At 36.0% G+C, this 18,843-nt stretch overlaps 2 protein-coding genes and 1 pseudogene across 2 annotated transcripts; all 3 read left to right on the forward strand.

Moving 5' to 3' along the window:
- Positions 1 to 8,475: 8,475 nt before the first annotated feature.
- LOC132862410 (protein BTG1-like) lies at positions 8,476 to 9,352 on the forward strand. Its single transcript, XM_060894412.1, has 2 exons — positions 8,476 to 8,593; positions 9,117 to 9,352. The coding sequence occupies exons 1-2, from the start codon at positions 8,476 to 8,478 to the stop codon at positions 9,350 to 9,352; spliced, it is 354 nt and encodes a 117-aa protein (XP_060750395.1).
- A 2,857-nt stretch (positions 9,353 to 12,209) lies between these two features.
- Positions 12,210 to 15,089, forward strand: LOC132862506 (mimecan-like; annotated as a pseudogene).
- Positions 15,090 to 16,408: 1,319 nt separating this feature from the next.
- LOC132862411 (protein BTG1-like) lies at positions 16,409 to 17,282 on the forward strand. The gene is made up of 2 exons (XM_060894413.1): positions 16,409 to 16,526; positions 17,047 to 17,282. Exons 1-2 carry the CDS (start codon positions 16,409 to 16,411, stop codon positions 17,280 to 17,282), a joined length of 354 nt encoding a protein of 117 aa, XP_060750396.1.
- The last annotated feature ends 1,561 nt before the right edge of the window (positions 17,283 to 18,843 follow it).

Raw genomic sequence — 18,843 nt, forward strand, 5'->3', positions numbered from 1 at the left:
TCAAAATGAGCAAAGATGTCCCTTCAAAAAACATAAAGTCAGTCCATGAAGGCAGCCGTATTGGAAAAGACATCCTAAAGCCTGCTTTTGACTGCAGGGCTTAGTGACGTCCACTAGGGGGCAGAAGACAAGTCTCAGATTGTATACAACAGGTTTTTGAGGAATGTAATGATAATGCAGGTGTTCCAGAGGTCTCAGAATCTCATGTATCAAATATAATACATTTACCATTTTAGGGTTCAGACCAAATGTGGAGCAAATTTGACTAGATTTTAAATACATAAAGCTTTTTAATCAACTGATAAGAGTAATGTGCTTTTTGTCCCCCAACAAAATCCTTTCTAGGTTCCTCACATAGGTATATTATATAGGTATATTAGTGTTTTTTTTTTTCAGGTTACTAACTGCAGCTTTTTGCTCTGTACAATTGGACATTAGAGGTTTGTTAGACATAACCTTTCTTTTATATGGTCAAGTGCTAATAAGGAAAGACAGCAAAAGTTAAGGACAGGAAAAGAATGAAAGAGACGTCTAATTTGACACAAGAATTTATTATAATAATACACTGTCCGAAACGAAAATTAAATTGTACAGCATTTAACATCTATTCTGAATTTTCTTCCAGTCTGTAATAAAGAACAGGGGATGTGATCATTCACGTAATAGCAGTCATGTGTGATTTTTGTTTATGTATGTGGGTTTGTACTTTTACTCGGTTCATAGTTAATTATGGTTGAATTATGAAATGCAATACACCTGCTGTATCATATTTGATGCACATATATTCAACATTATTTTAAAATAACATTCTGTACAAATATCAATTTAATATTAGTTGCTTCAATATATAACCTAACAATAAATATATGCCATTTTTACCGTAACCTTTTCAAAATGAGCAAAGATGTCCCTTCAAAAAACATAAAGTCAGTCCATGAAGGCAGCCGTATTGGAAAAGACATCCTAAAGCCTGTTTTTGTCTGCAGGGCTTAGAGACGTCCACTAGGGGGCAGAAGAGAAGTCTCAGATTGTATACAACAGGTTTTTGAGGAATGTAATGATAATGCAGGTGTTCCAGAGGTCTCAGAATCTCATGTATCAAATATAATACATTTACCATTTTAGGGTTCAGACCAAATGTGGAGCAAATTTTACTAGATTTTAAATACATAAAGCTTTTTAATCAACTGATAAGAGTAATGTGCTTTTTGTCCCCCAACAAAATCCTTTCTATTATTAACTCATTTTGAGAAACCACTTTATTCTGGTAAGGGTTGTGGTGCATCTCTAGATCCTATGCTGGGAATGCTGGAAGCAAATAGGACCCAACAAAATTCTTCCTAGTTTGCTGAGGTTTATAGGTTAAATGTGCAAAAAGTGTACAAAATGCACATTAGAGGTTTGTTAGACATAACCTTTCTTTTATATGGTCAAGTGCTAATAAGGAAAGACAGCAAACGTTAAGGACAGGAAAAGAATGAAAGAGACGTCTAATTTGACACAAGAATTTATTATCTAGACTCAATTGAAATTTGATAATGAATGCATCAGCACACTGGCATGAGTGAATGAATGCATCAGCTTAGTCTTTGAGGTGTTGGTTTACCAATTGGAAGGTTGTGAGTTTGTATCCCAAGTCCAGAAAGCTACTACTTTAACCCTTAATTTCTCATTTTTGTAAAGTGTAAGTCACTTTGGAAAAGGGCGAAAGTCTGTATGTACTCATATTAGGGACCTACAGCTCATATTAAGGCATTTATAGTGTGCTGATACAAGTCAAACAGGATAAAAAAAATAATGGTATGACAATGCTTCACTTCACTGATATAGTTTCTGCTGTATCTCATATCACAAAAGCTAGATCACTTTAGACAATGCAAAATTTACAGTGTACATAATTCATATGTATAATACAGCAAGACACATGAGCTTCTTATACTGATTTTTCCAGAATATCATTCAATATATTTCAATGTCCATTCGTAAAAGGTTAATCTGTTAAAGGTTACTGATATATGATGGTCATTAATAAGTGCTGTTGATTTTCTTCTTTGGTGACTCAACACACAGTCTGTAGCATCTGTGGGAGAATTAAATATTTGCCCCAGTTGGAGGTTTTGAACAGTTTGCAGTTGCACACAAATCAGAAAAAGAACTTGACATGTTGTCAGAGCCTCCTCTATGAAATACAACATATGGATTTAAGACCACTCACTCATCTCATTTTCTACCGCTTATCCGAACTACCTCGGGTCACGGGGAGCCTGTGCCTATCTCAGGCGTCATCGGGCATCAAGGCAGGAGACACCCGGGACGGTGTGCCAACCCATCGCAGGGCACACACACACTCATTCACTCACTCAATCATACAATACGGACCATTTTCCAGAGATGCCAATCAACCTACCATGCATGTCTTTGGACCGGGGGAGGAAACCAGAGTACCCGGAGGAAACCCCCGAGGCACGGGGAGAACATGCAAACTCCACACACACAAGGTGGAGGCGGGAATCGAACCCCGACCCTGGCGGTGTGAGGCAAACGTGCTAACCACTAAGCCACCATGCCCCCCGGATTTAAGACCAGTTTATGGTAATTCAGTTAGTTTTCTGACAGCTTTATTCTTATTGGCTGTCAGAGCAAATGACATATAGAAGTCATACTTTGCAAAATCTGATGTATTTTTGCAACTAGTATATGTATCATATCTATCAGTGAAATGAAAGGTTTCACTGCTGTGAGGGTTATTCTAAATTATGTGTTGCATCTAGATTAAGAATTGCTTATTTATCTTTTTTTATTTTTAACTATGTAGCTGCTTAACCTTCTGTGGGGTGTTGACTGATAGGTGTATTGAGATGCAAGCTGAGTCTGCCAGGCTTCCCTTTAATAAATTTTGCATCTGTCCAAGGGTTCACAGTTCGTATGATGCAGGTACTGCAAGGGCATCCAACAGCACACAGTGAGTTAAAGGCTGTCACAGTAGTTCATAGGCAGGGCCCCCACAAAATTACTTTAAAGGCTCTCGGTGAAGACACAGATCTAAACACTTATGGTCTTGCTCAATACCACTTCTGAATTGTAGAAAATGGACCTACAGATGTTATTATTCTCCTTTCTGCTTCTACCATGGATGTTATGTGCAGCAGCACAAAATGATCCAATGGATCTTCAAGAGAATGGTTTTCTGAAAGGGGATTTAGAGGAGTGGCAGTAAGAAGATAGCATTTTCATGGAGGTAAAGAAAAAAGGTAAGAAGCCCAATAAAGTCTAACTGAATCCAGGACAGGATTTTTTTTAACAGTGCATGTTGACTATGTGCTAGCATGTTTGTAAGAATTTACTTGCAGATTTTACCTTTAGAAGAAAATATATTTTAATGCAGTACTTTATATCATTGAACCATTTTCCTCAATTTATACACAAGAAAATTCTGAAATAAAAGTGCATCATACCAGATACTGTATGAAATATCTAAGAAATGTTATGCAGAAGACAGCAGTGCAACCCACGTCATGCTGGGACAAACATTCTGTTGCACACGCACTTCAACAAACTGGAACTGAACTGGAAACTGGAAAGGACACATTTAAGAAGCATTAAAGAGCATAGTACATTATATATAAACCAATCTTTATTTTTCCTTCTTCTTAACTTCTTTCTTTACTCTTAAATTTTTGGTTGGCCCTCGTTCAAGGAAAAGGTCATTGCAGCACCAGACTATGAAACAGTGGATAATGCAGGTGATGAAGGTTCAGCGGTAGAGAAAAAGAAGCAGGTGATTGTTAAATGTATATATAAAAACATACATCAATGAAAATATTCAAGCTAGAATAGTATTTACAGTAAGATGATGTCAATGATTTCCTCCTAGATCTTCCCACTTTCTTGCTGAGTGTACAAGTATGCTTCTCTGGATCTGTGTATTGTGAAGAGGTCAGCCCAGAATTGAAAATCAGTGCCGGCTCTGCCAAAGGAAACCACATACCTTTATGTATGCATCAATAAAATCTCCAAAATCACCAACAAGGATTTTGCTGCTTGTAAGGAAAATTATAGAGAGAGTGGCTAAAGTGAATGCAATGTGTATTATCTGGCCCTGAATTAGTGTAGTCAGAATAATGAATGATATTTTCTGAAAGGCAACATCTGAAGTCAGCACACAGCTCTTGCAAAGGAAAGAGTTTTGACCTATTAAAGCATGCTTCCCAAAGCATAAAGTCAGATATTTCATTCACTTCTTATGTGCTGCAATTAGTCACTGCACCACTCTGACAGAACTTTGGAAAAAAGCATATTTTAAGATATGATACTTCTCTACTTCCTACGAAGGCTGAGAAAGGCACCTATCCCTCCCCCATCCTGGCCATGTTCTACAGAGGGAACATTGAGAGCATTCTGAGCAGCTGCATCACTGTCTGGTTTGGGAACTGTACGATCTCGGATCGCAAACCCTGCAGCGGATAGTGAGGACAGCTGAGAAGATCCTTGGGGTCTCTCTTCCCTCTATCATGGACATTTATGGACAAAGCCAACAGCATTGTGGATGACCCCACACACCTCTCACACACACTCTTCACCCTACTGTCGTCTGGAAAAAGGTACCGAAGCATTCGGGCCCTCACGACCAGTCTGTGTAACGGTTTATTCCCACAAGCCATCAGACTTCTCAATAACTGAACTGAACTGTACTGAGCACAACATATACACATCATCTGTATGGACTGCACAGACCCACACAAAACACACACACTGACACATCAAACTGTTTACATGCTGCTTACATCCATCAAAGTGTTTCCATGCTGTTTTGCACACTTTTTTTGTTCTTTTGCACAAACTGTCCAACCTTTCAGCCGTTTTGCACATATTGTACAATATTTCAGCCATTTTGCACATACTGTACAATATTTCAGTCATTTTCTGTTTTTGCACAATTCTATATATTATCTCAAGGACCTGCTGCTAAGAAACTCTGTTCATTCTAATGTTACCGCACGAAATATTGTTTGAACATTCGGTATTCACATACATTATTTACACTGGTCGACGCTGTTTCTGTTTACTGTTTATTGTCTTTTGTGTATTGTATTTATTGTCTTTTGTGTATTGTATTTTTTGTCCTTTTTGTATTGTCTTGTAACTTTTTGTCTGCACTGTTTTTTGTCCTGCACTGTCTTTTGTCCTGCACTGTTTGCACCAGGTTGCACAGTTGCACTTTATGTGGCTAAGACTAACACGAACTTTAGACGAAGTTTTAAGACGAACTTTTTCCCTGCTTCCATGTGAGCTAACACTGTGGGTGGACCCCAATGAAGTGTCGTATCGCATTGGTGAAAATGAATCCAGTTGTGTTCTTTATGCGTCCTGATCACCTGCCATATCTTACAACACTGCAAACATTCAAGAAGTCAGCTGTAAAGCAAAACTATGCCCTGAACAATCAATATGATGAAGAACTTTCCACGTTATTTTCATCTGTATGCTACCATTTTTTTTTTACATGTATAAAACTACTCATGAATTAACGTGTTGGTGTTTTTTGTAACAATTGTAGTAGTCAAATATCTTATTCAGGGGATGTGACACAAATCTGTATAGTTGCTCAATCATTTTAACATTGTTAATAGTGATTTGGGGTTAAGCATGACTAGATGGTATGTTACAAATTGGGCTGCATTCCACTTCTTAATACACTTTTGTCAACTTCACTCTTACCAGTTTCCACTCTGTCACCTTTTTAAAGGTCATTTCAGTAGTTTATCGCAAGTGAAATTTGATAATGAATGCCCTGGCAGTGTAAGGGGTCATCATTCAACATCAGCACACTGAAATGTAGTAGCTTAGTGGTTAAGGTGTTGGATTACCAATCGGAAGGTTGTAAATTCGTATACCATATCCAGCAAGCTACCACTTTACCACCCTTAATTGAAGTGAAATTTGATAATGAATGTCCTAAGGCAGTCTAAGGGATCATCATTCATGTGCCAGTATTTCACATGACAAGATCATCTATTTGATGTTGTTTTAATTTGTAAAATAGGTATTTTTAATTCCAGAAACTCAAAAATATCGCATACAATGAATTGGAGGCCATTCCACCAATTCCAGAGAGCCTGCATGTTGTGCATCTCCATGTCTTTTCATTATTCATTACTTAAACATATATAATCATGCCTAGTCAGCGCTTGGCAGTAATAGAATCTTTGTAATAGTTATAATATTTAATATTTATAATATATGTACATCTGTTTTCTGGTCATGAATATTATTCAGTAGTTTCAAAATATTCTAGGGTGTAAATACCTAATAAGCAATCCCAAGTTTATTAACCTTAGCAATATCCATGAACAAATTGGTACAACACACTGTTATTTTTTTATTCCTTAATAAGATATAATTTTTTATTTTATTTTTTATGTACTTTTTTTTAAATAACGGATAATAACATTTGATTGATTGCATTCACTCTGTTTACTTTTAGGACTTAGGAGTGTGAAAATCTGATGATGTTTTGGTTGATATTTATGCAAAAATATAGAATTTTCTAAAGAGTTCACAAACTTTCAAGCTGTAAAGGTTTCAATTCTATTAGATTGGAATCATTTTAAAATTATATTAAGATGACTTTTTCATTTTTAATTAGTTCAATAAATAATAAAAACTTGTCACCATGGCAGGATTAATGCAGGTTGAATTATGAAATGCAATACACCTGCTGTATCATATTTGATACACATATATTCAACATTATTTTACGATAACATTCTGTACAAATATCAATTTATTATTAGTTGCTTCAATATATGTAACCTGGCAATAAATATATGCTATTTTTACCATAACGTTTTCAAGTATCTAAGCAATGGTATGCAGGAGACAGCAGTGCAACCCATGTTGGGACAAACATTCTGATGCACAACCAATTCAACAAACTGGAACTGACCTGGAAACTGGAAAGGACACATTTAAGAAGCATTAAAGAGCATAGCACATTATATATAAACCAATCTTTATTTTTCCTTCTTCTTAACTTCTTTCTTTACTCTTAAATATTTGGTTGGCCCTCATCCAAGGAAAAGGTCATTGCAGCCCCAGACTATGAAACAGTGGGTAATGCAGGTGATGAAGGCCCTGAATTCATTATTCATTACTTAAACATACATAATCATGCCTAATCAGCACTTGGCAGTAACTTGGCAGTAATATAATCTTTGTATTATTTCTAATATTTAATATTTATAATATATCTGTTTTCTTGTCATGAATATTATTCAGTAGTTTCAAAAGAATCTATGGTGTAAATACCTAATAAGCAATCCCAAGGTGACAGTGGCAAAAAAAAAAAAAAAATCTAAATGAGCCTTAAAAATATCCTTGATCAAATTGACCCAGCACACTGTTATTTTTTATTCCTTGAAGCGTAAAGAACTTGACAGATGATGTACAGTCCCTTGCACAATTATTCACCATTCTCATAATATAATTTAATACTAAATTTTATACTGCAATTTAAAACCTGAAAAAAATGTTAAGACTACATAGTAGGGGTGTTGTGAAAAGCATTTGCTACTCTATTAAAGATGGAACATACCATAATAAATTTGCTCATGATACTGGATGAAACTGAAATTAGATTACACATGGGATGCAAATGATTTATATTATTGATTAATAAAAAAAAAAAAAAAAAAAAAATAGTGCCAGACTTTATGGTTATTCACTGAATTGTATTTTTCTATTATGTACATGGGTTGAAAAAATATAAAGAATCAGACAACCAAGCTTTTGCCTAAAAAGAAAATAATGGTATTTTGTTTCTCCATGCAGAATAAGTAGTTAATACATCATGGCAGACAACATGCTTCCCTAATAAACTATATTAATATTTAGATCAGAAATGGGCAATAGGCTAATGAAATAGGAACAATTGTTTTGTCATTTGTTAATAATACACTGTCCGAAACGAAAATTAAATTGTACAGCATTTAACATCTATTCTGAATTTTCTTCCAGTCTGTAATAAAGAACAGGGGATGTGATCATTCACGTTATAGCAGTCATGTGTGATTTTTGTTTATGTATGTGGGTTTGTACTTTTACTCGGTTCATAGTTAATTAGTGTTAAATGTTTTCATTTAAATTGAAATGAAAACACTGTGTGACGTCACTTGAATGACTGATGACGTTTCCGCGTATTCAGATGGAACCTTTGCGACAACCAGAGAGTTTAAGTTAGAAAGAGCAGGAAATTTGTCCGCACTTGCTTCAACGTCAGAGCTGATAATTACACTGTACTCACAGAGTATTTTTAAATATAAATCGCTTCAAATCCTTCTTTGTTTTGTATATTATATATTTAATCAGGTAACTCTTTCATCCTGAACAGTAACAGACGTTTTTCCCGACTGTGGCTCTAAATACATCGCCATTCTAATCCATCGGTCTTTTTACAGGTGTTGCTGTTCGGCAAACATGAGAACAGAAGTCTCTACAGCTGCTAATTTTGTTAGCAGTCTGGTCAGGATGACTGGCCTTCTTACTGAAGATCAACTTCATCACTTAAACTTTTCCCTGCAGAAGACGCTACTTGGTACGAGGAGTTTCAATATTCATTACAGCCTGTTTTTTTTTCTCCTTCTAGTCATTCACATTTCTACAGATAGTTTTATCAGACACGTATTGACTAGATAAATACATTGAGTTATTTTTTTATACTATAAAATTAGTTATTATATAGTTATTAGTTACTGGGCTTTCTAAAGTTCTACATTGTGTCTGCCCTGAAAGGGAAACAAATTTAAACGAAAACAGAACAAAGCGAGAATTTTGAATCTGCTGTAGGCCTTGCATATACAAGTACAGATTCGTATAACTTAAAAAACTAAAAAAACTAAACTAAAAAAATAACTAAAAAAAAAAAACTATAAGTTTTTAAAAAATGTATTAATACTACAGCCATAATTCACTTAGTCTAGTGCCTGATTCTAGACCTGGGTGGTTGTAGAGTGAGTAGTGCTTGTAGGCTGCTTGTGGGTGGTGAAGGCGGCGTGACAGAAAATAGAAAATAGTATTGAGGATCCTTTCTTATCTTGCTTTACCTTTTTTTCTTTCAGAGTACTACGAGCAACACTGGTTTCCCCAAGATCCTTGCAGAGGGTCAGGCTACAGATGCTTGCGCATCAACCACAAAATGGACCCTTTGATAGGCAAAGCTGCCTGGGCCGTTGGCATTACACAGGAGAAAATCTTTTCCCTGCTTCCATGTGAGCTAACACTGTGGGTGGACCCCAATGAAGTGTCGTATCGCATTGGTGAAAATGGATCCAGTTGTGTTCTTTATGCGTCCTGATCACCTGCCATATCTTACAACACTGCAAACATTCAAGAAGTCAGCTGTAAAGCAAAACTATGCCCTGAACAATCAGTATGATGAAGAATTTTCCACGTTATTTTCCTCTGAATGCTACCATTTTTTTTTTCATGTATAAAACTACTCATGAATTAAAGTGTTGGTGTTTTTTGTAACAATTGTAGTAGTCAAATATCTTATTCAGGGGATGTGACACAAATCTGTACAGTTGCTCAATCATTTTAACATTGTTAATAGTGATTTGGGGTTAAGCTTGACTAGTTGGTATGTTACAACTTGGGCTACATTCCACTCCTTAATATACTTTTGTCAACTTCACTCTTACCAGTTCCCACTCTGTCACCTTTTTAAAGGTCATTTTTTTCAAAGTGAAGATCTATTTGATCATTCGCTTGAGAGTTCACAATCTCTCAAGCGACACTGTAAATGTTTCAATTCTATTAGATTGGAATCAGTTTAAAATTATATTATGATGACCTTTTCATTTGTAATTAGGTCAATAAATAATAAAAACTTATATAAACTTGGCACTTTTGCAGGAGTAATGCAGGTTGAATTATGAAATGCAATACACCTGCTGTATCATATTTGATACACATATATTCAACATTATTTTACAATAACATTCTGTACAAATATCAATTTATTATTAGTTGCTTCAATATATATAACCTAACAATAAATATATGCTATTTTTACCGTAACCTTTTCAAAATGAGCAAAGATGTCCCTTCAAAAAACATAAAGTCAGTCCATGAAGACAGCCGTATTGGAAAAGACATCCTAAAGCCTGTTTTTGACTGCAGGGCTTAGAGACGTCCACTAGGGGGCAGAAGAGAAGTCTCAGATTGTATACAACAGGTTTTTGAGGAATGTAATGATAATGCAGGTGTTCCAGAGGTCTCAGAATCTCATGTATCAAATATAATACATTTACCATTTTAGGGTTCAGACCAAATGTGGAGCAAATTTGACTAGATTTTAAATACATAAAGCTTTTTAATCAACTGATAAGAGTAATGTGCTTTTTGTCCCCCAACAAAATCCTTTCTAGGTTCCTCACATAGGTATATTATATAGGTATATTAGTGTTTTTTATTCAGGTTACTCAGACTCTCTTGGTCCGACAAGCAAAAACACAATATGTACATTTACTGTAGGCCATTTTTGTTATTAACTCATTTTGAGAAACCACTTTATTCTGGTAAGGGTTGTGGTGCATCTTTAGATCCTATGCTGGGAATGCTGGAAGCAAACAGGACCCAACAAAATTCTTCCTAGTTTGCTGAGGTTTATAGGTTAAATGTGCAAAAAGTGTACAAAACGCACATTAGAGGTTTGTTAGACATAACCTTTCTGTTATATGGTCAATTGCTAATAAGGAAAGACAGCAAAAGTTAAGGACAGGAAAAGAATGAAAGAGACGTCTAATTTGACACAAGAATTTATTATCTAGACTCAATTGAAATTTGATAATGAATGCATCAGCACACTGGCATGAATGCATGAATGCATCAGCTTAGTGTTTGAGGTGTTGGTTTACCAATTGGAAGGTTGTGAGTTTGTATCCCAAGTCCAGAAAGCTACTACTTTAACCCTTAATTTCTCATTTTTGTAAAGTGTAAGTCACTTTGGAAAAGGGCGTCATCTAAAAGTCTGTATGTACTCATATTAGGGACCTACAGCTCATATTAAGGCATTTATAGTGTGCTGATACAAGTCAAACAGGAGAAAAAAATAGTAGTAGTTTCTGCTGTATCTCATATCACAAAAGCTAGATCACTTTAGACAATGCAAAATTTACAGTGTACATAATTCATATGTATAATACAGCAAGACACATGAGCTTCTTATACTGATTTTTCCAGAATATCATTCAATATATTTCAATGTCCATTCGTAAAAGGTTAATCTGTTAAAGGTTACTGATATATGATGGTCATTAATAAGTGCTGTTGCTTTTCTTCTTTTGTGACTCAACACACAGTCTGTAGCATCTGTGGGAGAATTAAATATTTGCCCCAGATGGAGGTTTTGAACAGTTTGCAGTTGCACACAAATCAGAAAAAGAACTTGACATGTTGTCAGAGCCTCCTCTATGAAATACAACATATGGATTTAAGACCACTCACTCATCTCATTTTCTACCGCTTATCCGAACTACCTCGGGTCACAGGGAGCCTGTGCCTATCTCAGGCGTCATCGGGCATCAAGGCAGGATACACCCTGGACGGTGTGCCAACCCATCGCAGGGCACACACACACTCATTCACTCACGCAATCACACACTACGGACAATTTTCCAGAGATGCCAATCAACCTACCATGCATGTCTTTGGACCGCGGGAGGAAACCAGAGTACCCGGAGGAAACCCCCGAGGCACGGGGAGAACATGCAAACTCCACACACACAAGGTGGAGGCGGGAATCGAACCCCGACCCTGGCGGTGTGAGGCAAACGTGCTAACCACTAAGCCCCCGGATTTAAGACCAGTTTATGGTAATTCAGTTAGTTTACTGACAGCTTTATTCTTATTGGCTGTCAGAGCAAATGACATATAGAAGTCATACTTTGCAAAATCTGATGTATTTTTGCAACTAGTATATGTATCATATCTATCAGTGAAATGAAAGGTTTCACTGCTGTGAGGGTTATTCTAAATTATGTGTTGCATCTAGATTAAGAATTGCTTTTTTATCTTTTTTTATTTTTAACTATGTAGCTGCTTAACCTTCTGTGGGGTGTTGACTGATAGGTGTATTGAGATGCAAGCTGAGTCTGCCAGGCTTCCCTTTAATAAATTTTGCATCTGTCCAAGGGTTCACAGTTCGTATGATGCAGGTACTGCAAGGGCATCCAACAGCACACAGTGAGTTAAAGGCTGTCACAGTAGTTCATAGGCAGGGCCCCCACAAAATTACTTTAAAGGCTCTCGGTGAAGACACAGATCTAAACACTTATGGTCTTGCTCAATACTACTTCTGAATTGTAGAAAATGGACCTACAGATGTTATTATTCTCCTTTCTGCTTCTACCATGGATGTTATGTGCAGCAGCACAAAATGATCAAATGGATCTTCAAGAGAATGGTTTTCTGAAAGGGGATTTAGAGGAGTGGCAGTAAAAGGATAGCATTTTCATGGAGGTAAAGAAAAAAAGGTAAGAAGCCCAATAAAGTCTAACTGAATCCAGGACAGGATTTTTTTAACAGTGCATGTTGACTATGTGCTAGCATGTTTGTAAGAATTTACTTGCAGATTTTACCTTTAGAAGAAAATATATTTTAATGCAGTACTTTATATCATTGAACCATTTTCCTCAATTTATACACAAGAAAATTCTGAAATAAAAGTGCATCATACCAGATACTGTATGAAATATCTAAGAAATGTTATGCAGAAGACAGCAGTGCAACCCACGTCCATGCTGGGACAAACATTCTGTTGCACACGCACTTCAACAAACTGGAACTGAACTGGAAACTGGAAAGGACACATTTAAGAAGCATTAAAGAGCATAGTACATTATATATAAACCAATCTTTATTTTTCCTTCTTCTTAACTTCTTTCTTTACTCTTAAATTTTTGGTTGGCCCTCGTTCAAGGAAAAGGTCATTGCAGCACCAGACTATGAAACAGTGGATAATGCAGGTGATGAAGGCTCAGCGGTAGAGAAAAAGAAGCAGGTGATTGTTAAATGTATATATAAAAACATACATCAATGAAAATATTCAAGTTAGAATAGTATTTACAGTAAGATGATGTCAATGATTTCCTCCTAGATCTTCCCACTTTCTTGCTGAGTGTACAAGTATGCTTCTCTGGATCTGTGTATTGTGAAGAGGTCAGCCCAGAATTGAAAATCAGTGCCGGCTCTGCCAAAGGAAACCACATACCTTTATGCATGCATCAATAAAATCTCCAAAATCACCAACAAGGATTTTGCTGCTTGTAAGGAAAATTATAGAGAGAGTGGCTAAAGTGAATGCAATGTGTATTATCTGGCCCTGAATTAGTGTAGTCAGAATAATGAATGATATTTTCTGAAAGGCAACATCTGAAGTCAGCACACAGCTCTTGCAAAGGAAAGAGTTTTGACCTATTAAAGCATGCTTCCCAAAGCATAAAGTCAGATATTTCATTCACTTCTTATGTGCTGCAATTAGTCACTGCACCACTCTGACAGAACTTTGGAAAAAAGCATATTTTAAGATATGATACTTCTCTACTTCCTACGAAGGCTGAGAAAGGCACCTATCCCTCCCCCCATCCTGGCCATGTTCTACAGAGGGAACATTGAGAGCATTCTGAGCAGCTGCATCACTGTCTGGTTTGGGAACTGTACGATCTCGGATCGCAAACCCTGCAGCGGATAGTGAGGACAGCTGAGAAGATCCTTGGGGTCTCTCTTCCCTCTATCATGGACACTTACACCACACGCTGCATCCGCAAAGCCAACAGCATTGTGGATGACCCCACACACCCCTCACACACACTCTTCACCCTACTGCCGTCTGGAAAAAGGTACCGAAGCTTTCGGGCCCTCACGACCAGTCTGTGTAACAGTTTCTTCCCACAAGCCATCAGACTTCTCAATAACTGAACTGAACTGTACTGAGCACAACATATGCACGCACATCATCTGTATGGACTGCACAGACCCACACAAAACACACACACTGACACATCAAACTGTTTACATGCTGCTTACATCCATCAAAGTGTTTCCATGCTGTTTTGCACACTTTTTTGTTCTTTTGCACAAACTGTCCAACATTTCAGCCGTTTTGCACATATTGTACAACATTTCAGCCATTTTGCACATACTGTACAATATTTCAGTCATTTGGTGTTTTTGCACAATTCTATATATTATCTCAAGGACCTGCTTCTAAGAAACTGTGTTCATTCTAATGTTACCGCACGAAATATTGTTTGAACATTCGGTATTCACATACAGTATTTACACTGGTCGGCGCTGTTTCTGTTTATTGTCTTTTGTGTATTGTATTTATTGTCTTTTGTGTATTGTATTTTTTGTCCTTTTTGTATTGTCTTGTAACTTTTTGTCTGCACTGTCTTTCGTCCTGCACTGTCTTTTGTCCTGTCTTGTCTGTCTTGTTTGTCTTGTCCTGCACTGTTTGCACCAGGTTGCACAGTTGCACTTTATGTGGCTAAGACTACTTACTAAGTCCTTATAGCCCTGTCTTTGTTTTATGTAGCACCATGATCCTGTTTAAACGTTGTCTCATTTCGCTATGTACTGCAACAGCTATACTGTATATGGTTGAAATGACAATAAAAGCTTCTTGACTTGACTTGACTTGACTTATAGGCACATTTAAAAAATTGTTCTGACCAGCAATCTAATTTCGGAAATAGAGGACAGAGAGTTCTTTAAACTGGACCAACTGGAGGAACTATCACTGGCTGGGAACCAAGTAACTAAATTAAAATCGCAATAGACCCAAAATGGCATCAGATCAACAATTTTAAAGGTATTGAATGCATCATAACGTGTGCCAGTATTTCACATGACAAGATCATCTATTTGATGTTGTTTTAATTTGTAACATAAGTATTTTTTAATTCCAGAAACTCAAAAAGATGCCATACCTTTACCTAATTTGTGACAACGAATTGGAGGGCATTCCACCACCTCCAGAGAGCCTGCATGTTGTGCATCTTCATGTCTTTTCATTATTCATTAATTAAACATACATAATCATGCTTAGTCAGTAACTTGGCAGTAATATAATCTTTGTAATATTTATAATATTTAATATTTATAATATATCTGTTTTCTTGTCATGAATATTATTCAGTAGTTTCAAAAGAATCTATGGTGTAAATACCTAATAAGCAATCCCAAGGTGACAGTGGCAAAAAAAAATGAAATAAAATAAAATAAAATCTAAATGAGCCTTAAAAATATCCTTGATCAAATTGACACAGCACACTATTATTTTTTATTCCTTGAAGCGTAAAGAACTTGACAGATGATGTACAGTCCCTTGCACAATTATTCACCATTCTCATAATATAATTTAATACTAAATTTTATACTGCAATTTATAACCTGAAAAAAATGTTAAGACTACATAGTAGGGGTGCTGTGAAAAGCATTTGCTACTCTATTAAAGATGGAACATACCATAAAAAAATTGCTCATGATACTGGATGAAACTGAAATTAGATTACACATGGGAGGCAAATGATTTATAATATTAATTAATAAAAAGAAAAAAAATTAAAAAATAGTGCCAGACTTTATGGTTATTCACTGAATTGTATTTTTCTATCATGTCCATGGGTTGAAAATATATAAAGAATCAGACAACCAAGCTTTTGCCTAAAAAGAAAATAATGGTATTTTGTTTCTCCATGCAGAATAAGTAGTTAATACATCATGGCAGACAACATGCTTCCCTAATAAACTATATTAATATTTAGATCAGAAATGGGCAATAGGCTAATGAAATAGGAACAAGTGTTTTGTCGTTTGTTAATAATACACTGTCCGAAACGAAAATTAAATTGTACAGCATTTAACATCTATTCTGAATTTTCTTCCAGTCTGTAATAAAGAACAGGGGATGTGATCATTCACGTTATAGCAGTCATGTGTGATTTTTGTTTATGTATGTGGGTTTGTACTTTTACTCGGTTCATAGTTAATTAGTGTTAAATGTTGAATTTAAATTGAAATGAAAACACTGTGTGACGTCACTTGAATGACTGATGACGTTTCCGCGTATTCAGATGGAACCTTTGCGACAACCAGAGAGTTTAAGTTAGAAAGAGCAGGAAATTTGTCCGCACTTGCTTCAACGTCAGAGCTGATAATTACACTGTACTCACAGAGTATTTTTAAATATAAATCGCTTCAAATCCTTCTTTGTTTTGTATATTATATATTTAATCAGGTAACTCTTTCATCCTGAACAGTAACAGACGTTTTTCCCGACTGTGGCTCTAAATACATCGCCATTCTAATCCATCGGTCTTTTTACAGGTGTTGCTGTTCGGCAAACATGAGAACAGAAGTCTCTACAGCTGCTAATTTTGTTAGCAGTCTGGTCAGGATGACTGGCCTTCTTACTGAAGATCAACTTCATCACTTAAACTTTTCCCTGCAGAAGACGCTACTTGGTACGAGGAGTTTCAATATTCATTACAGCCTGTTTTTTTTTTCCTTCTAGTCATTCACATTTCTACAGATAGTTTTATCAGACACGTATTGACTAGATAAATACATTGAGTTATTTTTTTTATACTATAAAATTAGTTATTATATAGTTATTAGTTACTGGGCTTTCTAAAGTTCTACATTGTGTCTGCCCTGAAAGGGAAACAAATTTAAACGAAAACAGAACAAAGCGAGAATTTTGAATCTGCTGTAGGCCTTGCATATACAAGTACATCTTGGTATAACTAAAAAAACTACAAAACTAAACTAAAAAAATAACTAAAAAAAAACTATAAGTTTTTAAAAAATGTATTAATACTACAGCCATAATTCACTTAGTCTAGTGCCTGATTCTAGACCTGGGTGGTTGTAGAGTGAGTAGTGCTTGTAGGCTGCTTGTGGGTGGTGAAGGCGGCGTGACAGAAAATAGAAAATAGTATTGAGGATCCTTTCTTATCTTGCGTTACCTTTTTTTCCTTTCAGAGTACTACGAGCAACACTGGTTTCCCCAAGATCCTTGCAGAGGATCAGGCTACAGATGCTTGCGCATCAACCACAAAATGGACCCTTTGATAGGCAAAGCTGCCTGGGCCGTTGGCATTACACAGGAGGAAATCTTTTCCCTGCTTCCATGTGAGCTAACACTGTGGGTGGACCCCAATGAAGTGTCGTATCGCATTGGTGAAAATGGATCCAGTTGTGTTCTTTATGCGTCCTGATCACCTGCCATATCTTACAACACTGCAAACATTCAAGAAGTCAGCTGTAAAGCAAAACTATGCCCTGAACAATCAATATGATGAAGAATTTTCCACGTTATTTTCCTCTGGATGCTACCATTTTTTTTACATGTATAAAACTACTCATGAATTAAAGTGTTGGTGTTTTTTGTAACAATTGTAGTAGTCAAATATCTTATTCAGGGGATGTGACACAAATCTGTACAGTTGCTCAATCATTTTAACATTGTTAATAGTGATTTGGGGTTAAGCATGACTAGTTGGTATGTTACAACTTGGGCTACATTCCACTCCTTAATATACTTTTGTCAACTTCACTCTTACCAGTTCCCACTCTGTCACCTTTTTAAAGGTCATTTTTTTCAAAGTGAAGATCTATTTGATCATTCGCTTGAGAGTTCTCAATCTCTCAAGCGACACTGTAAATGTTTCAATTCTATTAGATTGGAATCAGTTTAAAATTATATTATGATGACCTTTTCATTTGTAATTAGGTCAATAAATAATAAAAACTTATATAAACTTGGCACTTTTGCAGGAGTAATGCAGGTTGAATTATGAAATGCAATACACCTGCTGTATCATATTTGATACACATATATTCAACATTATTTTACAATAACATTCTGTACAAATATCAATTTATTATTAGTTGCTTCAATATATATAACCTAACAATAAATATATGCTATTTTTACCGTAACCTTTTCAAAATGAGCAAAGATGTCCCTTCAAAAAACATAAAGTCAGTCCATGAAGGCAGCCGTATTGGAAAAGACATCCTAAAGCCTGCTTTTGACTGCAGGGCTTAGTGACGTCCACTAGGGGGCAGAAGACAAGTCTCAGATTGTATACAACAGGTTTTTGAAGAATGTAATGATAATGCAGGTGTTCCAGAGGTCTCAGAATCTCATGTATCAAATATAATACATTTACCATTTTAGGGTTCAGACCAAATGTGGAGCAAATTTGACTAGATTTTAAATACATAAAGCTTTTTAATCAACTGATAAGAGTAATGTGCTTTTTGTCCCCCAACAAAATCCTTTCTATTATTAACTCATTTTGAGAAACCACTTTATTCTGGTAAGGGTTGTGGTGCATCTCTAGATCCTATGCTGGGAATGCTGGAAGCAAATAGGACCCAACAAATTTCTTCCTAGTTTGCTGAGGTTTATAGGTTAAATGTGCAAAAAGTGTACAAAATGCACATTAGAGGTTTGTTAGACATAACCTTTCTTTTATATGGTCAAGTGCTAATAAGGAAAGACAGCAAACGTTAAGGACAGGAAAAGAATGAAAGAGACGTCTAATTTGACACAAGAATTTATTATCTAGACTCAATTGAAATTTGATAATGAATGCATCAGCACACTGGCATGAGTGCATGAATGCATCAGCTTAGTCTTTGAGGTGTTGGTTTACCAATTGGAAGGTTGTGAGTTTGTATCCCAAGTCCAGAAAGCTACTACTTTAACCCTTAATTTCTCATTTTTGTAAAGTGTAAGTCACTTTGGAAAAGGGCGTCATCTAAAAGTCT

This window comes from Tachysurus vachellii, chromosome 19, assembly GCF_030014155.1.
Source record: "Tachysurus vachellii isolate PV-2020 chromosome 19, HZAU_Pvac_v1, whole genome shotgun sequence".
NCBI classification, from domain to species: domain Eukaryota; kingdom Metazoa; phylum Chordata; class Actinopteri; order Siluriformes; family Bagridae; genus Tachysurus; species Tachysurus vachellii.

Coding starts and splice junctions, on each gene's coding strand:
- LOC132862410 (XM_060894412.1), top strand. CDS start 8,476: ATGAGAACAGAAGTCTCTACAGCTGCTAATTTTGTTAGCAGTCTGGTC. Junction 8,594..9,116: donor CCTGCAGAAGACGCTACTTG/GTACGAGGAGTT, acceptor TTTTTCTTTCAG/AGTACTACGAGCAACACTGG.
- LOC132862411 (XM_060894413.1), top strand. CDS start 16,409: ATGAGAACAGAAGTCTCTACAGCTGCTAATTTTGTTAGCAGTCTGGTC. Junction 16,527..17,046: donor CCTGCAGAAGACGCTACTTG/GTACGAGGAGTT, acceptor TTTTCCTTTCAG/AGTACTACGAGCAACACTGG.